At 45.0% G+C, this 27798-nt stretch overlaps 1 protein-coding gene across 2 annotated transcripts; it reads left to right on the forward strand.

The window, feature by feature from the left end:
* Positions 1 to 1341: 1341 nt before the first annotated feature.
* On the forward strand, positions 1342 to 21150 carry LSM12 (LSM12 homolog). 2 transcript variants are annotated; one of them, XM_012539145.3, is made up of 5 exons: positions 1342 to 1605; positions 3459 to 3592; positions 17034 to 17143; positions 18558 to 18684; positions 19471 to 21150. In XM_012539145.3, the coding sequence occupies exons 1-5, from the start codon at positions 1482 to 1484 to the stop codon at positions 19561 to 19563; spliced, it is 588 nt and encodes a 195-aa protein (XP_012394599.2). In that variant the 5' UTR covers positions 1342 to 1481; the 3' UTR covers positions 19564 to 21150. The 2 variants fall into 2 exon arrangements, with proteins under 2 accessions (XP_012394599.2, XP_049558662.1); XM_049702705.1 differs by lacking the exon at positions 3459 to 3592 and having other exon boundaries at positions 1399 to 1565.
* Positions 21151 to 27798: the final 6648 nt, after the last annotated feature.

The raw sequence follows: 27798 nt of genomic DNA on the forward strand, positions 1-27798 counted from the left end.
TCTCCTTTTAGGGGTCCTGACGTCTGCAGTTACCTCTGCTTAGAACGTGGCCACTCTCCCTGCTTGTCTTTCAGATCTCAGATTTTTCCACTTCTTCCAGGAAGCTTTTCCTTACAGTGCCTGGCAGTCATTTATGAGAACCTATAATCACAATGTTATATAGAAGGTGGAGTGGCAGTTATGTATGACTTGTTATGGGGTAGATGTGAAAGTTCTCTGGAAAAACCCAAGTATGAGGGAGCAGTATGTTTATTTCTATTACAATGATTGTACTAATACGGGCCCAACTTTAGGAAGTTGATGTCTCTTGCAAGGCAAGGAAACACTTTTGAAACTTGTTCAGGTTAAGTAGTGCCAGGACTGGCCCTTTGCCTCCCTCTCTTTGCCTGTTGTTACTCATACATGAGGCTCTAGAATTTCTTTAGTGGAAGGGTAGGTGGGTTAGGGATGGCAACTGGTGATGGTAGGGCTTGAAAATGCATCTGCATCGTACTTACATGTTAAGAAAACTGTTTTGTATATTACACAGTCATTAATAGGGGGCCCAAAACTCCTGCCCCAAGGCTCCCTTTGTCAATACCATTGCTCCTCATTCTGGCTCTTTGCCCGGTTTTCTAGAGGAGAGGGCAAGATGGGAGATGGGGAAGCATCTTGAGTTCCAACAGTGATGGGTGATCACGGAGGAACTACCATTTATTGAGGATCTACTACGTGCCATGCATTTGTACACATTATCTCATTATCTCCCGCTCCTCCTAACTACTCTGTGAGGTATTATCTAATTAGCATAGCAGTAAATAGCACCGCCTTTGGAAACAGAACGGATCCTTGCTAGTTGTGCGACCCCCCTGGACAAAGTTTAGTCTAAGACTTAGTTACTTCCTCTGTAAAATGAGGATATTGATTCCTACATCGAAGGGTTGCTGGATGCTCAACAGTGGTAATACAGAAGGAATAAAGAAAAGAATCAGGCTTAGTAATTTGCTCAAGGTCACATAACTCAGTGGAATTCCGATTCCGTTTTAGCTAACTCTACAGCCAATGTTCTTTCCACTACCACTTTGTAGTTAGGTGTAACCGTTTTGAGCAAGTTTAGTTAAGTCTTCTGGGCCTCGGATTCCTCATTTGTAAAATATAGACTTCATTCATCAAACTCTTGTGTCAAGGTGTGCACATAAGGGAGACTGCAGTTCCCTCCTCCCTCCCCTTTTCATTCCACGTAGGTCATTTATCTTTAACTTCTAAAACGGACCTTGCAACCCTGTTACAAACCGGGCGCAGCCGCACAAACGTAATTATTCACATTCCTCTTTATTTCCTCTTTTCTCCTCATCCACCTAGGCTCCCGCCCCACCCAGTCCAGGCCACGCCCTAGCGTGTGACGTCAGCACGCCCCGTGCGTCGCGGCGCGGCGCTCACTGGGGGCCCGGCTTTCGCCCGCTGCTGCCGCCGCCGCCGCCGGCCGCGGCTGCTCTCCCAAGATGGCGGCTCCTCCGGGCGAGTACTTCAGCGTTGGGAGCCAGGTGTCGTGCCGGACGTGCCAGGAGCAGCGGCTGCAGGGCGAGGTGGTAGCCTTCGACTACCAGTCCAAGATGCTGGCTTTAAGTATCCTTCCCTGCGCGGAGCCCGAGGCCGGGCCGGCGTGTATGTGCGGCGGTGGGGGGGCGGGGGACGACGGCGGTGGCTGGGGCCCTCTCCGGGCCTAGGGGCGACCGGCTACCGCGGCGCCCGGAGCGCATGCGCACGGCCCTGAGCTCCCCTCCCCCTCTCGTGGGTCCCTCGGTCCGCCTTGGGGACCCTTGTCTCCTACCCCTTGTGGGAGCTGGGCCCCGATCGAGGGTGGGTGGGTGGAGGGGGTCTTGACACGCTGATTGCTTTTCGGGGGGAACGCTAGGAGAGGGGACACAGTAATCCGGAGAGGGGTGGTCGTGGGAGGGGGCTGGTGATTGGAGCCCGGATGGGAGGGGGACGGGTAAAATCATGTGGGGAAGGGGTGTGTAGAGTAAGGAACTGCTAGTGAGTGGTACAAGGGTATGGAGTTCAGGAGGGGTTGTCCACTGATGGGATTTGGTCCAAGAAAGGGCGGTGGGGTGGTGACCAAATGGGCCTCGCCTGTTTGGGGGGAGAGTAACTGCAGGACAGAGTTTGTAGCAGAACTGGGGATAGGGGCTTGTTTTGCTGGTGCTTGTGTATGCGTGGTGCCGCTGGGGGCAGGGAGTGCTGAATTTTCGGCTTCTCAGTGATTTGGAAGTTGCTGTTTTGGGGATGTTTGTATTGGAAACCTGGTCTAGAGAGAGGACCACGTTTTTCAGGGGCTTATGTATGGACGTGTGGGTTACAGGTGAAAGAGTAAACTGTCTTCTCTTGTCAGCTCAGCACATGGAGTCCTGACTTCTCCATAGCAGTAGCCTTCCCTTTTGAATGTGTCAGTGTTTAACAGAATGGAAAAGGTGGTCTCTTTCTTTGGGGTGGAAGTGATTTCTGAATTACTCCAGGAAACTCAGTCGTGGAAATGGAATACTACCTGGTTGTAATAAATATGCCACCCCTTCCCCTTTTATTTGAGCCACAGGTGGGTTTATTTGGATTTTTTTTTTTTAAGTAATCTCTTATGGCACCTTTCAAAAGGAAGTTTCTTACTGAGTCTGCTGCTGCCTTTGACTGGCAAGTATTTTAATTCATTTAACTACTGGTTGTGGATTTGTAGCTTAGGAAGATGTCCTTTGAAACTAATTACAGCAAGAAGAGTTGCAGGTTTTTTTTAATTTTTGTTTTTGTTTTTTGAACACAAGACTTCATACCTGGACCAAGTAAGACCTTTTACATTAGTGGTTTAGTTGGAAGGGTTTCGGAATGAAGAATTACTCTACCTTTATTTGACATACAGTATGCTTTTGAGAAATGGTTGGAGAATGAGTGAATGAGTGAGTGAGTGAATGAATGAATTAATGAATGAATGGGTTAGCTAGCTGGGTCACCTTGAGTGAGCTTCCTTTCCAGTGTTGTAGTTTTCCTGTGCAAAATGGGAAATCTCAAATCTGAAAAAGAGAAAAGAGCACTGTTTAGATATAGGGAGTATTATACCAAGAACAGAAAGTACTTGCTCTTCAGTGTGGTTCATTAGGTTCAAGACAAACAGTATACATAACGGCATTAAAACTGTATTAAGCCTCTTCATAAAACCGGTAAAGAGAAGGTGACAGAAACACTGTTGAGGCTTCCAATTTTGGATCGCGTTTGGCTTTGAAAAGCTTGAGATCTTTTGGTTATGGGGTTGTGCGGCAGGAAAGTGACAGGCAGAGATTTCCTGAGGAGAGGGGTGATTCTTGTGAGGCTCCCTCTCTTGCTTGTGGCACGCCTTTTACACCAGCCTTGGGTGAATTGTGTTTTCCATGCCCCTTTGGGATGTGTCAGTTCTCTGCTTGCCCCTATTTTCCTTAACTTTATTTTTTCACCAGAATGTCCCTCTTCCAGTGGAAAGCCCAACCACGCAGACATCTTGCTCATAAACTTACAGTATGTTTCAGAAGTGGAAATAATTAATGACCGAACAGAAACCCCTCCTCCCCTAGCTTCACTCAATGTTAGTAAGGTAAGGACTTGAGGGCAGTTCTGGTTCTCCAAAATGATGGGAAATTTGAGTCTCGTTGACTCTTGGTGGTACATACATTGTCCATTGTTTGTTTTTCATTTTTTCCAGTGATTTACAATTGCTTGTTTTGATATATTTTTTAAAAAAATATATCAGTTTAACTTTTCTCTTTATTCCTGGGTATCTTCAGAAGATTTTAAGAAATGTCTTAATGCCCAAATAGAGAAATAGAGTTGAGAGCTGGCTTTTGTCCTTTGTGAAAGAGGGCTTCCCCGCCCCCCGCCCCCACAACCTGCAGTCCATGTGTGAACTTCCAGTGTTGGGAGGGTTGGGTAGGGGCGTTGCTTCTGAACCTCCTGAAATTGTGTATGTGTGCACATGAGAATATATGTTTCCTGGGTGAAGATTTGGAATATGTTTTTAGATTCTCAGAGGGATTAATGACCTACAAAAATTTGAAAACCACTGCCTTAGAGCTTTGTTTTTGTCTTTATGTTTGAATTTCGAGGTCTAACAAAATTAGAGTTTTAGGATATTTTAATCTTGGATGTACAAATTGGTCTCTGGGAACCCTCAAATAACTTTCCTGATTCTTTTGTTCTGTTAGCCAGAGTTCATGTTGATCAATAATAGTAATACCCCAAGCCCTGTTGTAGCCTTTGCTGTCCCCTGCACTGGGAACACCCTTTCAGAATGACTGGAGTCGTATCCATCAAGACTCAGTTTAATGGCACCTCTTTCAAGAAGTCTTCTCTGATCATTCGGGCTAAAGTGATTTGCCCCCATTCTCGCTTACAGTACCTTAGCCTTCAGAGATAAGGTGACATATCATTTACAGTCCAACCTGGGACATTTTCGAGAGTAAAGGGGTGGGTGGTGCTTTTGTTTTACACCAAGTATAGATTGGTGTGTCCTGGGCAAATTGCGACTTAAGGTTACCCTCTTCATAGCTTTTTTGTAATTATAATTGTATATCATTTGTTTACTTTTCTATCTAACCAAAATTTGTTTTGTGGGGATCGGAGCTATACCTGTTTTGTTCATCACTAAATATACAGAGCCTTGCACAGAGTAGGTGCTTCGTAAGTACTTGTTGAATGAGTAAGTTAGGCCTTCAGTTTTCATAACTGTTGCCTTAAGTCTCTTGAGTTAGTGTGGTGGAAGTTTTTTTCCCTGTATATGAGTATTGTAATAATGTATATTCTCTTGCCTCTCTTGGGAATGTAGTGTGTTTGCTACAATTCAGCAAAGCAGGGAGACACTCAGGCAGCTGAAACAAAGGAGAGTGACTGAGGCCGGCAGAATGCAGTTACCTCAGATCTGGAGCTCCCTTCTTACTAGGTCCCAGGGAAGTGCCACACTTTGCTGTTTTACTGATGTCTGAGGACAGATTCAGAAGGGTCTTGGGTTTCATATTAAAGGCTGTTGCGCACAGAATGTCCCATTCTTAGACTTATAGACTTTTGGAACACTGGCTCAGTCCTCCTATTAAAGTATAGGTCGTCTTTGGATGATCTTCTGTTAGCAGAAGAGATTATTTATTTTATTTTTGGCTGCGTTGGGTCTTTGTTGCTGCGTGCGGGCTTTCTCTAGTTGTGGTGAACGGGGGCTACTCTTCATTGCGGTGCGCAGGCTTCTTGTTGCGGTGGCTTCTCTTGTTGCGGAGCACGGGCTCTAGGCGCACGGCTTCAGTAGTTGTGGCTCGCGGGCTCTAGAGCGCAGGCTCTAGAGCGCAGGCTCAGTAGTTGTGGCTCGTGGGCTCTAGAGCGCAGGCTCAGTAGTGGCACGCGGGCTGTAGAGTGCGGGCTCAGTAGTTATGGTGCTACGGCTTAGTGGCTCTGTGGCATGTGGGATCTTCCCGGACCAGGGCTCGAACCCGTGTCCCCTGCACTGGCAGGCGGATTCTTAACCACTGTGCCATCAGGGAAGTCCCCAGAAGAGATTTAAAAAGTTTCAAATAAAATAGTTTATGCCTGGTATGTTGAGGGTGAAAGGGGCTCTAAGTTATCCTTTAGTGTTTGTAGGGTATGAGAAGTTTGTCAACAACCTTTAGTGAGTAGTTGAGGAAAGGTTATCTGAAAGAGGGATGATTTTCTCAAATTTAAAAGATACAAGATTCTGCTCTTATGACCACCAAGTGCCACCATCTATCTGAGAGGGGCTGGAGTGGTGTGGGTGGGACTGTTAAGTGGGAGCTGTTGAGAAGCAATTCTTTTCTTACATTTGACTTCAAGTATAAATGGTTCTTGGTTATTAGTTTGCGGATTATCTTTGCCTTTAGGGTTTTGCTTTCTGCTGGTCAGTTGTCTACTGGCATTATTGTAAACTAGTTGTTTACCCACTCTTTCAAGAAAGCAGCCAGAAGTAATAGATTGTGGAATACCAGAAATCTTTACTTTTCTTACTTTGTGGCCTGCTAGCCAAGTCTTGAAAAAGGAGTCAGAAACTGAAGACTAAAATTAGGTTGGAGGGCTATCTTTGGGTTTCATTTATTCATTCTTCATTCGTAGAGTTGTTTATGAATAAGCTATATTGGTTTTCCCTTGAAACCAACCTTTGAGGATGCTTTGTGATTCTTCCTGAGGGCTCTTACTGTTACTGAAAACAGCTAATCTGGGCAACTACATGTTGCTTGAATGACATGAAAAGTTCATCTCATTTAAGAGCATGAGCTTGAGGTTTTTTTTTTTAGGATGGAGGATTGTTTAAGCATTTTAGAAGGGAACTAAAGTGCCTTGAAATCCCTGGAAGAAAACTGTTGATACTTGCAGTCTAGGGAGCACTACCTGTGTACTCCACTTGCAGTGGAAGATAACATCACATGATGGCTCATCTTGCTGACATAGTAAGTGCTGTGTTTAATTAAACGTGTTGATATAAACCGGATATTTACTCCGACCCAGCAGGAAATGGAATAGAAGGCCTTTTAAAGGAAATATTTAATTCCAGCCCAACTAGAGATGGTATGAACTAGCAATTCTTGGAGATGAGCTTGCTTAGTTTTTGGTTGGCACTTTCACTGCAGGCTAAGATGTCCTATGTCTGTCCACAGCAGTGAGATGTAGGAGGAAGCTTGGAAGACGACAGTGGGGTCGCAGAAGGTGGAAGTTTTGAATGTCATTTTATCTTCTCCACAGTAACATTGTACCCTGTAAAATTGTTTAGAATTTCCTGACTGTAAAAGTACAAAAGCACACCAAAGCCAATCATAAGTGAGGTTCAGGTTATTCACCATGTGGCTTATTAGTTTTCTGTCACGAGGAAGGTTTAAATCTTGCATGAGGATGAGAGCCCAGGGTCTGCATGGTAGGGTGAAGTAAAGTGTTTCTTAACAAGTTCCTTTGAGTTGACTCCACATTTTGTTCTCTGGGGATAGAGATTGCCCATGAGTTAGCAGTGCTCTCAGATGATTTGGGACATGTCAGTATTAACAGAGTTCTCTTCTATGTAGCATTTATCAAACATTTACTGAAAATTATTTTGTGCAAGGCATTGTGGTAAGCTCTGTTGGGGACCACACCTTACATTTTTCTAGGGCTTTACAGTTTACAAAGAGCTTTGACACATCTCGGTTCATTCTCAAAACCATGCTTTGTGATCTTTAGAGTGTATTCTTTTCCTTTTAGTTTAACAGATGGGAAGATAGGCTTATCAGTTTAAGTGACTTGTTCTAGGTTATATGGCAAGTAGTGTGGGAACTAGTATTTTTACATGCCACCCTCTGAACTAGTAATCGGTAGACATCTCGTTTAATCCTAACAATAGTTCTTACGGTGTGCGTACCATCACCATCTTACAGAAGAGTAAACTGAGTCTCAGAGAGGATGAGTCACTAGCTTAAGGTCATTCAACTAGTAAGTGATCGAGCTGGGATTTGAACTCAGGTCTAATGTTTTGATGGCAAAGTCCCATGTTTTTTCTGCTTCTGTGTGCATACCCAAGGAACTTATAGAGTAGGTTGATGACATGAAATGAGTATACAGATATCTATAATCCTAAGTAATATTTCTGAGTAAAGAGAAACATCTGTGTTGTGTGGTCAGGAGCAGAATGGTCTAGTAGAAAGAACATTGGAACCAAGCGGATAAGTCGTTAAAGTCACTTCTCTGCCTCTTAACCTTGCTAAGCATCAGCTTTCTCACTATGGAGATGGGATCATGTTAGTGCCTATCTCATAGAGTTGTTTGGAGGATTAGGTCAAGTTGATCAGAGTTGGCAGATGTTAGTCCTATTCTCCCGCATTAGCTATGTGCAGCCAGTTGATGTTCCTTGAATTATGGTGTAGGAGCAGGATGGGGGGAGAGGGACAGTATGACAAAGGGAAGCAGCCAAGAACATTGGCACTGTTCCTATGTCAGTCTTTCCTGATACTGGATCTGACATTCACTCAGATATCAGAACTTGCCAACCCAAGACTGGGGAAAATCAAAATTATATTGGATACCTCTTGTTGTGACCAGAATTAACGTGAGTTTCCAGGGCAGTGTTATCAAGGGGCATAATTAAGTGAACTCTTGCCTGAGTACTGGAGGTTAGTGTGAGCAGTCACAGAACCTAAGAGGTTGTGCTTTCAACTCCTGAGACTCTTAGGAAAAAACTCACTGAGACAGCTAAGGCAAGTGTTAGGTATTCATTTGTTTGGATAAATGCCTCCAGTGCATCGAATGATATGTAAGTCTTCTTTTCACTTTGCTGATTTGGAGAAGACTTTCTGGAGGAGATGCTCGTATGTTGTGCAGGAGGCAGGAAAAGGGACAAAGCATGGAAAAGTGAACTCCACAGATAAGGCATCTACCTCCCTTACCAAACCACTGACTGATTGATCAGCCTGTTTTGAGTATTTATTACCCATTTGTACCTTACTAACCAGCAGTGAGTGATTAAATGGAAGAAGAACCAGGAAGAAGAGATTCAAAGAGCTTTTCATCAGCACCTGGTAGTGAAGAATGAGTTTGCTGCCTTTGGATAAAAATGATACCTGGGAGATTGGTCTGGGAGTGGAAGGGCCTGGGAAGGCTGAGAAAATGGAAGAGTCACAAAGTTCACTTTTGAAAGGAACTGACGTCATTGCTTACCTTTAGGTATGATGTCACACAGGGAAGAACTGACTTGGTTTTTGTTTTGATTTCTAACCAGCTTGAAAGCTAAGATTTAGCATAACCTTACGGCTTTTTGTTGATGTGAGGGATAATCCTCAAATGTGAGAAAATTCCTGGGGTCGTTGGTAGCTACTGCATTGTGGCCTGTGTTCATGGACGTATCCTGTTAGCTGAGACCTTGACCATATCTTGACCCTAATGTGTTGAGGTATGGAGTTATCACCAAGTAGAATCAGACGACTTGACCACCGTATGTTTAGCTATGTATATATTAGTAAAAGGTAGAATGTGTTCATATTGTGAAAGTGGAAGGAAAATAACTTGTCTAGGGAAGGCAAGACTTTTTTGTCAGATAAAATTTTTCTGGCTTCTAGAAGCTACGTGTAACCTACTGGCTCACTTGATTAAAATATGTTGTCAAGGCCACAGTCCCAGGTTAGAGTCCACCAGTAAGTTTTGCACCTGACTCTGAGCAGACAGCTGCTTCCTCACAGAAGTGTCATGAAGATGCAAGCAAGTGTGGGGTGAAGAGGAAGAACCCATCATTGCTGAGTAACAGGGACACAGTAAGTAGTGAGTGGTGTGAGCTGAAGTCAGAGAGGTAGGTGATTGACTGCCATTTTAAAAATCACTAACCTTTGAAAGAGGTCACATTTGGTGGCATTAAAACATTGGGGTCAACCTGATAACTATAATAGGGGGTGCGGCGTTCCAGGCTACGGCTCATGACTCACTTCAGGCTGTAGTGCATGGCAGCCAGCTGACTTGGTGGAGCCGTCCTCAGGTGAAGAGTTTGGTTCTGAAGGGGGCTTTCCTGACATCACAGGGGTGTGGGGAGAATCGTCTACGTGAAAAGACAGATTGCTCGGCCCAGGTGACTGGCAGAGACGTGCCATAGGTGTGTTGTTGCAGCCACCCCTGCATTCTATCTCTTTGACACAGAGACGATTCAAAATAAGCACTTTACTGATAGCTCAGTGGTAGTATCTCTTACAGTGTTAAGAAAGGGGCATTCTAACTGGTTTAATTTTCCTGGCAGAGACCAGGCTTGGGGGGAAGAAAAAAACAAGTGGTGCAGTCAAGTTCTAGCATTGGAATTTAAGGCTAGCTTAGATAAATACCAGAAACTACCCTGGAGAGTGAAGCAAATTGTACATGAACTAGAAAGTTAAAGGATCTATATACCATGCCAAAAGCTAACAGTATAGTGTGGTAGAATGTGGGGAGTTTGAAGAACTGGGTTCTTTTCACAGCTGGGCTGCTAGTGAATTGTTGTATGACTGTGTGTTAGCCACTTAACCATTGGGAACTGTTCTGTGAATCTCTAATAGTCAAGGTTTCTTTTCCTTTGATCTGACTTCCCTCTCTCTCCCCCTCCCTTCCTGGTGCTGGGAATGTCAGGATGATTAAGATACTGCTTTTGCCCTCAAAAATCTCATGTTTGGGAGTGGTGAGAGACAGCAGCATTTAACTTTTTGCAGGGGGGCAGCAAACCTATTCTGTAAAGGGCCCAATAGTAAATATTTTAGGCTTTGTGGGCTATACATTCTCTGTCACAACTATCAACTTTGCCTTTGCCGCAAAAGCAGCCGTGGGTGATATGTAAACAAATGGTCATGGTCGTTCCAATAAAACTTAACTAAAACAGGTGGTTGTCTGAATTTGGCCCACAGGCTGTAGTTTGCCAATCCTTGGCTTAGAGTAGTGAACATTTTAGGAAAGCCTTCTCAGATGTAACAGTGGAGTAGGGTCTTGAAGAATAAATCACAATTCATTAGGTAAAGGGAGGGAAGTTAAATGGAATCAAGCTGACTTGGATTGACTTCAGTTTGTCCATCTTTGCAATTTTAAAAACTTTTGCTGTTCTGTCAGTGAGTTAAACTGGTGGCAGTTCTTAGAAATGAAGGAAGGGACTAGTTAAGTGCCAGTATTGGTGTTAGATGTGTATCTTACGGAACCCCAATAACAACCCTTTAGGACGGGCCCCCATGAATGGACTAAGGCTCAAGAGAGGTTATGCATCTTGCTCAGATTCATGTAGCTAGGGAGTGGTAGGTGGGGTTTGGCCTGGAGCCTCCCTTGTTTGGGGTGGGGTGGCTTTTCGTTTTTCTTTCCTCCTTCGGCCCTCTTCAGAGCCCAGGGAACGGCAGCACTTGGTTCCTTCACTATCTCTGAATAAAGTCAACGCTTTATTCTAGAGGCAAAGCCCCCATTTTGGCACATAAAGTGCATTTTCCAACTTACCATTCCAGGTATATTTTGGAATTTATTCTGTTAAGGATTTATAGCCTCTCTAGCAGCTCTTACAGAAAGCAGAAGAGAGAGAGCCCTGAGCTCATTGGCTAAAGGAAGGTTGGATTATATGAATTTTTTTGAAATAACCCACAAGCCACCTTCTCTGTGCTAATAATAATGATGTTATTATAATAATAATGTTAACAGCTAATATTTGTACAGTGCTTTACAGCTCACCTAGTGCTTTCACCCATGTTATCTCCCTTAATCCTCACGGCCATGTGTGAGATGGCTAATTTGAGCGTGTACTCTCACAGATAGGTTGCTGAGGTCAAATTTCAGTTTATATCTGCGCCAGTTTTTTTTCCTGGCAGAGTCCTGTGGAGGTTCCACAGCAGTGCTGGTGTCAGGGTCTTGGGACTAGGAAGTTACTCTGTTGGTGTCCAGGAGGTTTAGCTGTCTTTTGTAGCTATGAATAGTGTTTGTTGACATAATTACAAATAACTAAGAAAAACTATTGACTTTGCTGGCAACTAGTTTTTATTCTAAGCCAGGTGAAGTATAAAACTTTGCTTATAGCGTGTACTGACTGACTTGAGGCTGGCCTGTATTGTACGACAGCAATATGGTGGTCAGAGCCTGGAGACTGAGGTGGCACTGTGGCCCCTGGATTTGCAAGGGTGTTTTTCCTTTTTTTTTTAAAAACATCTTTATTGGAGTTTAATTGCTGCACGGTGTTTTTCATCAGAGCTCAACACTCTCAATGTACCTTAACTTTCTAGTGCAGAAGACTTGCTTGACTTACCTTCTCTAGTCTTGGCACATCAGAAAATGATGGGTTCAGGGAATGCCCATTATTATCGGCCTGAAATGCTTTCTCACATAGGATCTGTTTTCTTAAATGCATTCCTATGAATTACCTTCAACCAAAGAAATAAAGGATGTCCTTGAGGTTTAGGGTGAGACTGGGACCCTTTTCAGAAAACAGAGGCCCTTCATTAAAAGGCAGACAATTGTGTTCTGTACAGAGGACATTGATGGAAATGTCAGAATTCACTGATAAAAAGAAGATGGAAGCTGAGGCTTAAAATGTTTTCTCTTTTATAAAACATTTTCTTTTACATTCAAATTTATAAGTGTATTTTCAACATTTCTCTTAGGTGGAACTATTTGAGTATAGTGCAGAGTTCAGAATGCAAGCTCTGGAGTCAGACTGTCTGGGTTCAAATCCAGACTCTCCCACTTGTGACTTGGTAAACTCGGGCAAGTCCATCTGTTAAGTTGGAGTAATTTTAGTCCCTATTTCACAGAATTGTTGGGAAGATTAAACATTTAATACATGTAAAGCGTGTTGTTCCGTGCATTGCGTGGAGTAATTTCTCACTCAACAAATTAGCTCTTAGGATTTTAGTGTTCACTGCCAGGCCTCTTGGACTCTACTGTTCCCCTGTTTGATTCAGTGTTTTGGTTCATTGTTATGTATTCTGGGACATGACTTCAAGCAGGGTTCTCTATTTGAGTTCCCAGCTATCTGAGGTTGTAAAGAACAGTATTTTTTTAGAAACTTTCAGACAGGAGCTTTCAGCCAGGGAGCAGGAAGACTTGGGGATATTGATAGTTGGAAGAAATATATATATATATATTTTAAAATAACTTTATTTAATGAATCTCATATTGATGAATATTTGGGTTATTTTGGGGTTTTCATATTATTCATCTATCTCAGGTTACTTTTTAAAAAATTTATTTATATTATGTATTTATTTTTGGTTGCGTTGGGTGTTCGCTGCTGTGCGCGGGCTTTCTCTAGTTGCAGCGAGTGGGGGCCGCTCCTCGTTGCTGTGCCTGGGCTTCTCAGTGCAGTGGCTTCTCTTGCTGCGGAGCACGGGCTCTAGGCATGCGGGTTCAGTAGTTGTGGCTCACGGGCTCTAGAGCACAGGCTCAGTAGTTGTGACGCACGGGCTTAGTGGCTCCGCGGCATGTGGGATCTTCCCGGACCAGGGCTCGAACCCGTGTCCCCTGCATTGGCAGGCGAATTCTTAACCACTGCGCCACCAGGGAAGCCCCAGAAGAAATATTTTTGAGCCTTCTTGTTGCTAGCCAAGAATGAGGGCTTTCCAGGAGTGCACCCCAGAATTGAAACAGCAGGAGCAAGCGTGGGCCCTTAAGATGACAGTGGTTCTTGGCTGCTTTGGTCTGCCGTCCCTCAGCCTCCATCAGGCCTTGCAGGCAGCACTGCCAGTTCTGGGCAGCAGCTGCAGTGCTTCCTAACCCCTCAGTGAGGGCAGCTGGTTGGAAGGCCCGAATACAGAGGGAAGACAAACCAAGAGTGGCTCAGTGGAGTCAGTAGGTCACATCCAGCAGGTTCCTCTCTGGACTTTGCTTCCCTTGTTGGATCAGCTGTCACAGCCTGTTAAATACTTGCAGTAGGAATCCCTCTGGATTCCTCACAGCACCTGTGCTTTCCTGGTCTGGGTATGTGGAAATAAGATGGCCCAGCTGGTTACCAAGTAACAAGATGAGGTTATAACAAGATGCTTGGATTATGTTGTTGTGGCTGCTTCCTCTTCTCCATGTCACTGAGTGCAGGAGGAGAGATGTGTTGCCGCTGTTCACTGATTCACTCACTTGAGGGTTACCCAGCAGCGGGCATGACTAGAAGCCTTTTAATATTGATGTGCTTTGGAGTCACGTTCATGCACTTTTCTTTGTTTTGCCCACATCAAGATGCTATATATAAAATGGCCAAGAGAGGAAGAACTGGTTAGTAGACAAGGAATGAATGTTTTCACTGGGAATTGTGCAAAATAAAAGGAGGCGTAGATAAATGCAGGTTGTCTTGTGCAGTTATTTCAATTAGGTCACATGTACATTAGTAACATGTATTTGTAGGTTTGTGCTTCTCAGTTTGCCTGAACCCAGTGTATTCTTAAAGTTGGTGCCTTTAACATTCTTTATGATTCTAACCGGTTAGTGCTTCAGTTTTGATTGGAAGAGAGGCCAGCAGTTAGCATGCTTGCATTGAAAATGAATGTAGTATGGTGATAGTTACTGAATTTAAAAACTGCAGTCCTGAAGACCCTCCGAAGCCTAAAAGGCACACCCTACACCTTCTCTATTGGGGACAGCTTTTATTGGTTCTGTCTGGCGATTTGACAGTAACCATAAACTTATGAACTTGGAGTAACTGGACCGTTTATAGATATGCATTAGTTTACAAAAATATGATGTGGGGAAATGTAGAGCTACAGCTAACTTGAGGGTAGAGTGATAGTCACTTGCTTTACAAAAGGAGGCTTATCCACGTTTGTTATGGGTTTTCAGGAACATGTGTGAAAAGAGCAGGGTAATCTCCCTTCCCTTCTCACCCCAGTTTTGAGAAGAAACATTTCTAGATTCTTTTTGTGAAGGTAATCTTCCTCCTGCCTAATTGATGCAGTTCTCTGTGGCAGAAATTTACCCCATTTATACAGCTTCTTAGTGAAAGCAGATCTGTGTAGCTGAATATTAGGTTTAAGCATTTTCAGATAGCCATGAAAATAGTTCATAAACTGGCAGCTGGAGGCTTCAGGGTTTGCTGTGAATCCAAATCCCCAAAGCACAATTGCAGGTACAGGTAGAGTAGTTGAGGATATTGGGGCAAATTGAAATAGTCAGCTTACACTGACTTCTGCTGACTTTTCCAAGGCTCTCCCTTGTATCATTTAGCATTTGGGATCAGTCTGCACTATGGGTTGAGATGGAGAGTCATCTAGTCCATTCTCCTTTGCTTTCAGACCCTTTAGAAGAGATTGTACAACAGGTATTTGGCGGAGGTCGGGGGTGGGAGTGGCTAGGGCGTATTTTGAAATCATTGTTCTATAACCATTGTGTTGATTTGACTCAGGCTGTCTAAACAAGTCACTTGTGGCTGAGATTTATATCCATTTTACTCTGCCTCTGGCAGAAATTCAAAACTGGTTCTTCTTCCAGCCTTCCTGCCCCTCCCCAACCCCAGCTTAATTTGTCAGTTCCATTCTTAAATATTCTGCATGGATGCCTGCTTTTCCTGAGCCAACTCTTGTCTTCCTGAATGGGTGCTGTTACTATCTAGGCAACACAAGCTTTATAGAAGCAGCTTTGTCTGACCCAACATTGGGAGATGTTTTTGGTCTTCAGGGATAAATATTTTTTAAAAGACCTCAAAGTGAGACCCTTCTGCCTGCTCATGGGGTAGACATCTGCCTGACCACTAGCCACTTCTCAGGAGCTCTGCAGGAGCTTGGTTAATCCAAGGGAGCTCTGCTTCCCTCCAGTTTTCCTTTCTTTCCTTGGAGACTTCAGATTTTCTTCAGGATTGTTTGGAAAGTGAGACTCAAGGAAACTCCTTGTTACTAGGGTTTTCTTGGTGACCAAGTAAGCTTTGCTTGTTGCTGCTTAAAACACACCCCTAGCAGTTCTCGTTCCATAGAAACTGAGTGCTTTCAAGCCACGAGGCTTCCTTGCTGCAGTTGGGATTGCCAGTGCTCAGGGGAGTCAGCCCTGTGCATTTCCTTCTCTGTAAAGTTGGAGCCTGGTGGGACCACAATGGCAGAACCTGGCTTGAAAGATCATTTATTTACTGCTGCTGTATTTGTCTCTTTCCATGTCCTGGGGACCAAGTGAAAAGGGAGCTCTGGCTTTAAATCACTGCAGAGTTTTGGCCTTTCTTCCCGCTTTTACCTAGGGAGTCCGAAGTGACAGCATGTATGAGCTGTGCTCATACCCCCTCCTCCCTCAGACAGTCCTTGAAACTCAGGGGCAGTTGAGACTCCTCAGTTACCCTAACCTGATTGAAGGCCTCCTTTTCTCTTCTTCATAGTCAAACCCACACTTAAGAAAGTGCTTCATTTTACCAACAATTAGACACTTTGCTTATTTTTCCCGCTGTAGAACTATGTTTGGCTTATGGTTTGAAAGGTCACTGTTAAAGCAGAATATGAATGTTTAAGAATTCCAAGCATCTAGGTACTTTGGGAATGTGCTGGAGGTATGATCTCTCTTTGCATTTAAGGAGCTGGTATTTGGGGACAGGTTGGGTGTTCTCATGTGTATGTTTGTGCATATCTCTTTAGTATGCTGCAGCATCAGTATACTAAGTATATGTTCTTGTTCATGGATCTGAAAATCTCCAAGTCATTTGTTTGACTTTCAGATGCATTATCTGCCTCTCGTGTAAACCATCAGTGTATTTGTTTTGGCTTCCACTCGAATTTGTACTTCTGTAGTCTAGCAACCAATGGTGTGGGTTGGGGACCAGAAATGTATTAGAGGGGCAGTAGGGATAGACAGGATACCCACCCCTGCTGGGAGCGATTTACTAGATTTGAGTAGACCTACTAGATTTTACTACAATTCTTGATCAGTTTATGGTTGTTCCACTAGAGGGCAGTTAAGGAACAGACACGCGGTAGAATGCAGACCATTCCTTTTTTTAAAAGAGCATGGTATCTACAGCCCAAGTCGGTGGACGTATCCACGGTTAGGTTTCCTGGAGTCCTGGCTCCCTATGTGAGTACAGATAATGGTACTAGAATGCTTGAGTCTTTAGAACTTCAAATCCTGGTCTTTGAAGGTGTGGTAGACATTTATTTCTAAACCTGAGGCTCTAGCGCAGTAGCTGATAAAAATTCTTAATTCTTTCCTTTCGTAGAAATGTATGCATTACCTTTTATGTCTGACCATCACTTTCCATCAGGTAGGGCCCCCCCCCGCCCCCCAGTCATACTCTATAACCTTGTCCTGCTCTGTTTTCTTCCTAGCACTTAGCCCTGTCTGAAGTTATCTTGTTTGTTTTTGTTTATAGTCGGTCTCCCCTGCCCCCTTCTGTGCTGTATCTCTAGCTTAGTGCAGTGAATGTCTGGCACATGGTAGGCATTCAGTAAGTACTGGAAGGAACGCATGTTTGCCAGGAATAGCAGAAACTGTTGAGGTATATTGTGTGTGTTTTTGTTTGTTTCACTTTTGATCTCTGAGAAAACTGAATCTACCCAAATCAGTCTTTTGCAGCACCTTTTCCTCAACTTAGGTCCTGAAGGAAGGATGAAGGTGAACGCTTTTCTGAGTCTCTTTCCTTTCCCCCACCCTAGCTTGCCAGCAAAGCACGGACAGAGAAGGAGGAGAAGCTGAGCCAGGCCTATGCAATCAGCGCTGGTGTCTCCCTAGAGGGCCAGCAGCTCTTCCAGACCATACACAAGACGTGAGTTGGGGGGAGCATAGGGGTCCCTTGCCCCGGGGGTGATGCTGCCTGGCTGTGCTGTCTGGTGGATGATTTTGGGGTAGTTGTGTTTATGAATGTCACAAGGGAAGCTGGGTAGTGTGTTAGCAGTACCTCGGCTTCCAGGGGTGCGGCGCTTGTTGCCTTTCTATATGGCAGAATGGTGTAATCTCCAACAAGTTGTCTGCTCTGGGCTTCAGTTTCTTCATCTGTAGAACTTAGTTTTGGATTAGAGTATCCCTAAGGGTCCCTTCCAGACCTAGTATTCCATAATTTAGAACTAGTGATTTCTTTCTCTTTTATTATTTTGATCTTGTACCTTTCTCTAAAAGCTGACGCAGTTTTATTAAGGGAAAGTTATATCTGTCTCCCTCTTCCCAATTATATATTGGGGTGAACATAGGGAGTTAGGGAGAGCAGAAGGCCACCTTATTACCACCTCATAAAAGACATTTTGTCACAGCAGAAGTCATTTGACTCTCCACTAGCTTCCCTAGCTGCTGAAAAACGGAAACATTTGACACTCCCCCTTCCTCCTGCTGCCTTCTGTTACCCTATTTAACCACCTGAGTCTGGTGCACAGATGGTAGCTGGCATCAGAGCTGTTTGAGGCCATGGTGTGAGTATCTAAGCATTTACAGGTATGTGAAGGAACTCTCTTAGCAGTGGCAGCTGCCCTAGGTTCCCCCAAGTGTGAACTGGGATGGATTTTCCCAGTCTGGCAAGTTACCCAGCTGTCTGATAATTGAGAAGGGCCAGTTTGAGGAGCAGCTATCATTTCGGGTGGTGGGGAGCAGAGTACAGATTGCAATAAGATGGGGAGTTTGTTCTGTCTTTTTAAAGGTACCATTTCCCCCTAGGCCAAAGGTTGGCAAACTGCAGCCAGTGGGCCAGATCTACTCATTTGCTTATGTATCATCTGTGACTGCTTTTGAGGTACAGCAGCAGAGTAGTTGTGACAGAGATTGTATGGCCTGCAAAGCCAGAAATACTTGCTGTCCGACCCTTTACAGAAAAAATTTGCCAACCCCTGCCCTAGGCTGCTATTTAAATTGAATCTAGTGGCCTGAGCCTAGCTATTTATTTGTAAGTCAAATTAGTTTGGACTTCTGAGGCTGCCACCAAGTTTTCTGCGGTTTTTCAGGTCCCTAATGCTTCTTAACTCTTCTGGACCATCCTTGGAATAAGTGTGCATTGGTTTCATTGCTTTTCCTAGCCAGTGGTGCCCAGGAAATGTTTCTTGGCTACTTCTCCCTGTGGGCTGATGGCAACCAGTTGTTGGCTGAGTGGTGAGCTAGGAACTTGGGGTTAGCTTTCTGGAGTTATTTATTCATCAGGCAGGAGGTGTGGGATGCCCCGCAAGAGGTAACTTTCACCTGCTCTCTTCTCCTTCCAGCATTAAAGACTGTAAATGGCAAGAAAAAAACATCGTAGTCATGGAAGAAGTTGTTATTACACCCCCATATCAAGTGGAAAACTGTAAAGGCAAAGAGGGGAGTGCACTGAGCCATGTACGCAAAATAGTAAGTAAAGAAGCCGTGAAACCTTAGGGAGAGGGTGATTCCTCAGCCTTCTCCCCCCGCCAGCCTCAGGGCAAGACATTACGCCACAGTCCCTGCCCCTTTCGACACAGCCAGCCTGCGAGCAGCCCTGCCTGATCACCCTGCCTCCCGGCACCATGGTGCTCTGCAGCCATGGCTTGGACACTTGGGGGGTGTGGAACCACTGGGCGGTGCAGAATAAAGCGAGTGGTCAACCCTGTGTCCTCTGCAGTGTGGCTTTTTGGAATTATCCAGACCATCCCATGATATTGCGTCTGAACCCAGGCAGGGTTCTTCTCGAGAAGGGCTGGTTGGTGTACATCAGTGGCTGTTGGAGTCTGTGACCCTTCATGTGTCATCTGACTTTCTAGATTGAGTTGCAGCATTTGTAAAAACAAACTGAGCATTGAGAGACCAACATTGTGGATGTAAAAAGTTTTAAGACTGTAATTCCCCACCAGCTTTTCATTCTGCACTTGTGTAAGGAGGGGAGAGGGAGTTTGGGTCATAATAATCTCCCTTCATACTCTACTTTATAGATTCCCCTTCTTTTAGACAGTCTTAGCTGAAGCTGCAAAAAAATGTGGCTGAAACAAGAGGATCCCCCCAGCTATCTTGTCGGGAAGGCCAACAGACAGCAAGGGCAAAGGTGCTGAATAACCCACGAGCTAGACAGCCAGGACGGGCTGTTGACGTCTAGAGTGAACTGTTTGGGAGGCCTTGTGTGCCCATCTCTTTTTCTGATCTAGGCTGACTGGTCTCTTTCAGGTTGAAAAACATTTTAGAGACGTGGAAAGCCAAAAGATACTGCAGCGTTCACAAGCCCAGCAACCACAGAAGGAGGCTGCCCTGTCATCCTGAGTCCACACATACAGAGGACTCTTCCAGCATCCAGCCAAGGAGGCGATGGTGGTGGCTTCAGCGGAGGCAGGCCGGGGGAGGGAAGGGATTCCATATTTCCTGTTGGCTCTTGTCAACAAAGGGTCAGCATTTCCAAATCTTAGACTTGAACAAACAAAACACCCAACAGAAAAGAACAAGAGAATAATTTAAAAGTTGAATCATTACTTGACTAACAGACTTCGGTCCACCATGTCCTTTTCACAGCCCCCTTCTGGAACAGTCACCTTGTTAATTTTATTTTTGAAAATTCCTTTCCTGCTCTGCCCTTTCACCTCTGACTTTCCTTTCCCAGTCTGTCTCTGCCATTCTGTTTTTATAAGTGGCTACACTTGCCTTCTGAGTGATTGAAAGAAACTTTTACATCTTCTCTTCCAAAATAAAAGTAACAAGCTGACTGTGATACTTAAGTTGAGACTAGAGCAGCAGACAGAGGTCTCACTTTAAATTTTTTGTTTTGTTTTGTTTTGTTTTGTTTTTCTTTTTTTGCACAGGGCATGGCTTGAATTAGTTTTATTTTTCTTAACTTTAAATATATATATGAAAATATATATTAAAATGTTCTCTAAATATTTTCTGCTTCTTGCAGGTCTCTTTTTACTAGATCATGGCCACTCTTCCCACCTCATCCCTCTGAAAATAAAAGTGTATTGTCCTCCCCACCACCCATAGCCAGGCAACTAACTTGACTTAGTTCACAGCAAGAATCTCCTGCAGCACTTTGTAGAGCCAGTGTATGCAGATGGGATCTGGCTTTGAGGGTTCCTGGTAGCTTTTTAGTCTTTAACTGTATGTGTACCGGTCTCCCATTTGGCAAAAACCTCAGGATTCTCCCTCTGCCTTTGTCTTACTTCACGGTACTAGAAGAACTTCCTCACCACTCTCCTGTCTCCTAGATGGGAGCGTCCACTGCCCTTTCTCCTGTGCCCTCTGCAGGAAGAACTGTTTTGCACGGCACATCTCAGCTCCTTCTCGAAGGATGGTTTTCTTTCATGAGAAACCTGGAGTCTGCCTGTTCCGACCTCTCTTTAAGTCTGTATCCAGAGCCACTAGCCCAGGAGAAAGCTTGGGTGACCTATCATTTCTCTTCTGCCAACCTCCTGCTCTTATGCCCTTCCCTACCCCCCCTTAAGTTTTACAAGCTTATGACAGTTTGTATGTGCTCAGCCGATGGGCAGAAAACCTGGGAAGAATTTCTGGACTTCAGCCCACCGGTTTGTCTGGTTTGACTAACCTGCTGAGAGTTAGACTGGCACCCGTTGCCCCTGCACTTGCAAGGCGGTCCAGTGGGTAGAGTGTACCACCATCTGAATATCAGGCACCGTGGCGTGGGAGGTGGGTGATGCTCATGTGACTGGCTAGAGCTTTGGGGGTGGGGTGGGGGTTAACTACTATTGCTTTGGCCATGATCTCTTTCCCCTTCCTTTTTTTTTTAATTAAATAAATGGATCAAAATTAAATAATTCAAGCCCTGCCTTCAAAATGAAATTTTTTTTTTTTTAGTATTGTTTAGCAAAAACAATAAAACCCAAATTTTTTTAACCATCACTCATGTCTCGGGTTTGTGCGTGCTCTAGAGGCCCCAGAGGGAGGGGTCTGAGGATGTGTGTGTTTGGTTTAAGCTTTCCCTTTAAACTCTCTGGCTTCCTACTCTTTACCCTCTCTCCTTCTACCACTGAGAACTCATCTAGAAAACAGTGCCAGGTATATAAGTTAAGAAGGGGATCCAGGGTTGGGAGCTGCATGTAAGTGGAGTAGAGGAAATAAAGGGGGTGGGTACATACATGAGACCATTTGTTATAGGACTGGTTGGAGGAAAAATGAGAGAAGACTAAGAAGTATACTTTCATATCACCTGCCGTTGGCCAAAACTTGATTTAAAGTACCAAGCCTTTGATTTAGTCCGCATGGAAATGTAGACTTCTGGAGAAGATAAAAGAGGGAGAAGAGAGGCGCCCTTGCAAGGTCTAGAAAACCTGAGAGATGCGATTAAAGAAGTGAACGTGGTTAATGGGAAATGGCAATCCTGGAAGGAAGCTCTGTGTCACGTGTCCCACATCATCACTTTCTCCCCATTGGTCTCTAGGTCTGTGAATGGGAGACAGTGGGTACCAACTGTTTCTGGTAGGAAGCACTTTTGACCCTTTGGTTTTATTTCATGAAATGATGTGGGGGAACTTTGAGCAATTCAAGAGGTGGAGTTAGTATGGTGGGAAAGACATGCAGTGTGGAAGGAAGAACAAAGGCTTTGGAGACATAAATAGTTAGCTTCAAATTCTCACACTTCCATTTCCTCCCTTTGTGACTGTGGATAAGTCATTTTATTTGTCCAAGCTTTAGTTTCCTCACCTGTAAACATGAAACTAATGCTCGTCTCCTAGAACTGATGTGAAGGGTTAAATAAGATATTTAAAATGCTTAATACTTAGAAGGTACTCTGTAAATGTTAGTATACATGTTAGCTTGGTCCTGGGGTTGTTAAATCTGGAGATGAGATTGAATTACCTGGTTTTCAGAAGCTCCAGCTTTGTTTTAGAAGTCTTTGTTTAGATGCCATTTTAAGTGAGGCTAATATGTAAAACATTTGGGCAGAGATAGGGGGCCTCGGAGCCCTGCCCTCTCAGTCTCTTACAGATCTCATACCTACCTCTTCCCTGAAGTCTCTGAGAAGTTTCTTTGATTATAATTTGAAAACCACTCATTTTACAGAAGGTGAGTGGGTTCCACCAGGGCTAAGTGACTTGTTTAGAAACTGCCGCTGCCCACAGTGGCAGCGCTGGGACAAACCCCAGGCTTTATGCACTTGTGGGCTCCTAGTGCTTCCCTGTGACTTTACAAACTGATGGTATGTGTATTGTTCACTTTGTTAGCCAGGTTTGGGGTGGAACACAGAGGAGCTTGGTGAGAGGGGCAGGAGTTGTGCCCTGGATGGAAAGAACATTGAACTATTGAATGTGGTGCAGAGGGCTTGCATCTATGGTGGAACACGTACAGGGGGTTTTGCAGTGTTTCCTTAGTTTTGAGGCATTCTCCTTTCTCCTGAAACACACATACCTTTACACCCCAGCACCCGGTCACCACCGCACTACCACATACATGCCTTTGGGTTTACTGCTAATTAGAGCGTCTGGTCAGTATGGTAAAACAGCCTTACCACGGTGAGTTGATACTGAATCTGTGCTGTTGTAAGTCTGAACAGCTCATTGCTGATTTATGTTTCGTGTATTGAATATTGCTCAAGCACTTCAATATTAGTTAAGGGGCTGCAGCCTAGGAACCACTGATTCATGGTAAAGCCTCCTTGACATTTTTTAAAAAATAATTTTATTTATTTATTTTTGGCTGAATTGGGTCCTTGTTGCTGGGCGTGGGCCCTCTCCAGCTGCGGCGAGCGGGGGCCACTCCTCATTGCGGTGTACGGGCTTCTCATTGCGGTGGCCTCCCGTTGCAGAGCACGGGCTCTAGGCGTGCGGGCTTCAGTAGTTGTGGCTCGCGGGCTCCAGAGCGCAGGCTCAGCAGCTGTGGTGCACGGGCTTAGTTGCTCTGCGGCATGTGGGATCCTCCTGGACCAGGGCTCGAACCCGCGTCCCCTGCATTGGCAGGCAGATTCCCAACCACTGTGCCACCAGGGAAGCCCTCCTTGACATTTTTGAAGGTAAGAGTGTGTGTGTCAAAAATCTGTTTTCCCATAAGACATACTGGTAAAGGAAGATGTAGAGGGCTTTCAGTCATGCACAGAAATAGAATCTACTGTCCTGCTGATGTGGAGGATACTGAGAATGTGTAATACTAGAAGCTTAGAAGCTGCATTGTACGGGATGTGTTGTGGGGACAGGCTGGGGACAAGAGTTTGGGAACTGGGATTGGTCATCTGGGTTGGAGGATAGTCATTGTTTACGTGGCAGATTTGCTTTCCCATCCCTGCTGGAGGCCGCCGGTGCCAGAACGTTCCCCTTTAAGAAACGTGAAATCGTCATGTACTGCCTAGACTTCAGGGGTTTAACATAACGGCATGAAGTACTTTACAGGTGGAAAAGGGGTGCTGTTGGGCTGCCATCCACTGGTGATAGACTGCTGCTGGGCAATGAAGTTTCAGAATGGGTTTGTTCTTTATTATAAAAACCTTACATGGCTTGTTACGGGAAAATGAGAAAGCAAGGCAAATATGTTCCATCTACCACCCCCCAAAACATTATTGACATCTTTCATATCCTCTAGATGTTAACACCCTTCTCCCTGACCCTTGCATTTCTGAAAATGCAGCGTGCTTCACCATGTCAAAAGAAACTTGCCCACCAGTTCCCTCATCCCCAGCCCACAGAGTGCACTCTTTAATCAGTTGGCACCTTAGAACTGATACATGTAAAAGGTATGGGGGCTAGGTGATCTCTAAGATTACTTCCAAGCTCAATAATCTGTTCTATTTTATTTTATCTTCTCTGTCTTTTCCTGCAGTATCTTGCTTCAGTGCCACCCGTGAAGCCATCTTTGACAGTGAAAATGGAAAGGGGTTCCTACAATTTGTTTATATCACTCGTACCGTGTGGCATGTATAACCTGCATTATAGTTATTTGGGTTTATCTTAAATGGTCTGATGAGGAATTTTGAGGCCCTAAGGCGAGGATAATGTATTATTCCCTAGCATCCAGCCATCAAGGTAAGACTGAAGGTAGAGTTTTGAAAGTCATCAGTTTAATAACCGGATGAGTTGCCTGAGCCAAGATGAAAAGTGGTCCAGGCTGACTGAGTTTTGAGGAAAGCTTGAAGTCAAATTTGGAAAAAGGATGAGGGACCAGTAAAGGACATGGGAGGAGCTGGGGAGGAGGGTTTACCGGGTTCCAGCTTGAACAGCACCGGGGCCTTCCCCCAGGTTTCTCCAGAGCAGACTTTGGCAGCTAGGACCAAGGTAGGTCAGATTGTGGCCTCCCAAATTTCCAGTTTTGTTGAAAAGACTAAAAAACTAAGTTCCTGAACTGGCAAGGTAAGGCAGTTCTCTAGTGACTTCTCAACCAACCTCTCTTCCCTTTCCCCCAGCTAATCCTGATGCTGACTGCAGCAGTTAGTCTTAAAGTAGTTGCTTATGCTTACTGTAGGGAGGTACGTGTACTGCTCTAAAGAGAGTATTCTGGGATGGCTCCTGAGATGTAATTGAAGCTGAAATCTGAAGAACAAGGCGCCAGCAAAGGGTGCTTGGTTAGAGGGACCAGCAGGAGGTAAAGTTGAGGTTGACAGGAGCTTAGGGATGTTTAGGAACTGCTAGAATGTAGGAGGCTGAAGCCTGGTGAGCAAGATGGAGAACTTGGCAGCAACCAGATCACGCAGGGCCTTGTAGCCATTGTAGCAGGGACTGGAATCTCTGCTCTCAGACACAGTGGGAAGGTGTTAGAGGGTTTTAAGCTGTCAGGGGATGTAGGCTGATGTTAGATGGCAGCAGTGGAAGCAGAAAGACTGTTGGCATTAAGAGCCTGTTGCAGTGGTTCAGAGAAGAGATGGTGGTGGCAGAAACATTGCAGGACTGATTGGACTGGCTAATAGATTGGATGTGAGGGCAAGGTGGTCAGAGAAAGAGGAGCTAAGAATGACATCTGAGTGGATGGCCAACAGTGGGAGGGGAAGAGGTTTGTGGGAAAGTGGAGTTCTGTTATTTTGTCTCACCCATGAAAAGCTGGAGAGCAGATGGCAAATGGGCAGCTGGATAACGAGCTTGGAGTTCAGAGGAGAGGAGTGGGCTGGAGCTAGACTTTTAGGAGTTGTGACCTCGTCCTGAATGCTGAGAAGCGGATGAGGATCCATGGCCACAGTAGGGGTTTTGGCCTCTGATTGAAGGGGGCTCTTCCTCCATAATAAAGAGGAAGGAAGGAGAAGATAGTACCGTTGCAGGTGAGTTTGTAGATTTGGCAGGGAGCTGGGGGTGAAGGAGTATGTGGCCAGTGGCTCAGTAAACACGTGAGGGAACTACCTTAAGATTGCTGAGTGCTCATCAGAGGTGCTTGCTCAAGCATTAGGGTGTAACCGCGTGGCCACTGTGTGAGTCATATTGAGTGACTTGGTGTAGACACAGAGAGTGGATGGTTAGGTATAAGCAGGATGGGAGGTTTATCAGGTCTGTACTGTGGTGGGAGAAGGGAATTCAGCTGAGGATGTTTGCAAGGGGGAGTGATTGTAGCCGTGGTCCCTTGACCCCTACAATGCATGCTCCTGTCAAATACAGTTCAGTTCTTGCTCAGATTAACCTTTATGAAAGTGTCGTGCCGTCATTCACATGCACTGGCTAATGGAAGGATATGCAGCCATGTAACTCCAGAAGGCAGTGTGTGAACAGTGTGCTTCTAGACAGGATGCTTCTAGTTCCAGGGGTGGCCCAGGTGTGGTGTCCGAAGCTCAGCACAGGTATCCTAGCACTGAGAAATGCCAACGATTTTGGAGCTTGTATGGATATTTAAACTGCCTCCCAGTTTAAATATCCACTCTTATAGCATCCTTGACAGGCTGCCCCTACTCGAACACTTCCATTGATGGGGAGCTCATTACTTTGAAAAGCAACGTGTGATAGCTGTACCTCGCTGTTTGGTCCTCCACGCAGCAGCTCTAGAACTGAGGCTAGAGCTCCGGTCTCCTGCACTCTAGTCCTTGCTCTTTATGTCCTTGAGTGAGGGTCACTGAAGTAGCTAAACAGGCAGATATGACTGGGAGCTGTCTTGTCTTCTCCAGTGAAATGGCTTATTTTTAGCCAACTATTCCAGCCTCTTAAGAGCTTTTAAAAAATTTTGGTGCTATAATCTAATATACTAGTTATCCATCCCAATGTTGTGTTCCAGTTTTTATAAACTGTCTTTTCATATTATCTAAAGGGATATCATGAGAGACTTTAATAAGATCCAGATGTTTGTCTGTGATAGCCACATGACAACTCTTACCAAAAAGGGAAATAAACTTGTTTGGGTAGACTCACATGGGCACCTAGTGGCCATCATGCTTTCGGTAACTGATGAGACTACCTGTTTCATGAGCTCTTTTTAAATTTTGTTAACTGTTGTTACATTTATCGACTTTTGAAAACTGGAACTTGTGCTGAGTTCTAGTCTCTGGCAACCCTCTGTGTGTAATGTTTTCTCAAAGATTATTGACTGATTCCTCAAGTTTTTCCGGTATAATTTGCTTGAACGAGATCACACTTGAATTAATTCAAAGGGGCTCAAGTCTGATCAACCACAAGCCGAGACTAATTTCCCACGTTGGTGGTGGCTCAGCTGCTCTTACCATTCTGGGCATCATCTGTATTATTCACCTGGGACCTTGACTTCTTAGGGGGATGTTTGGCTGGCATGGGAAACAGTGGCCCACTCTTTGGGGCCTTGTAGCTTAGTGGTTAGGCGCTTGCCTGGATTCAAAGAAGCCTGAGTCATGTCAGATTTCACCTCTGCCACTAGTTAGCAGTATGACTTGGCAACTTACCTTGCCCTGCCAAGCATCAGTTCCCGCATCTGTGAAATGAGTGTCTTAGTTGAGAATTAAATGAAGCCTTTAATGAGATGCCTGGCCCTTGGTAACCATCTCTTCCATATCGTTAAGAGTTTGCTGGGTGGGGCTCGTGAGCACACTCAGGAACCTAGAGAGAAAGTAACTTGTTTAGCCTCCCAGGGCAAGGCAGAAGCACGGGGTACCCTGGCCCCAGACCCCTCTGTTTCAGAAGGAGATGCTGGGTACTCCTGGAAGGCCAGAGTGGAGTACTTTGACCTTTGGCCTAGTGAGAACAAGAGCGAGCATTCCCTTCCTTTGCGTCCAGATGTCTTAGGCAGGAAGTAAGAATGAAAGAAGAGACACCTGGCTGCTTCCTCACTTGAGGGAGGGCTCCAAGGGGCCTCCAGCTGCCATCCTGACAAGAAGTAGAGGAGGGCCTGGGTCTCCAGAAGGGAGAAAGAGGTGGAGGGGGGAACACCTGCTCTTAGAAAAGCAGGGCAGGGTCCTGCTCCCCTGGATATAAGGCCAAAAGGCCTTGGAGATTTCCTCAACCTGTCCTCCATCCCCACCCTCAGGATTATGGCTTCCTGAGAGCTGATTGCTCCTGCTTTGGGGGGTGGGGCTCTGGCAGGAGGCCAGCAAGGCAGGTAACTAGAGCTGAGCTTCCTCTGCCATTCCTGGGCTGGGATTGCACTCAGCAAGTAGTGCCAGGAATATATGTGAGTGCCCAGGGC

The sequence above is a fragment of the Orcinus orca genome, chromosome 19 (genome assembly GCF_937001465.1).
Source record: "Orcinus orca chromosome 19, mOrcOrc1.1, whole genome shotgun sequence".
In the NCBI taxonomy this organism is placed as follows: domain Eukaryota; kingdom Metazoa; phylum Chordata; class Mammalia; order Artiodactyla; family Delphinidae; genus Orcinus; species Orcinus orca.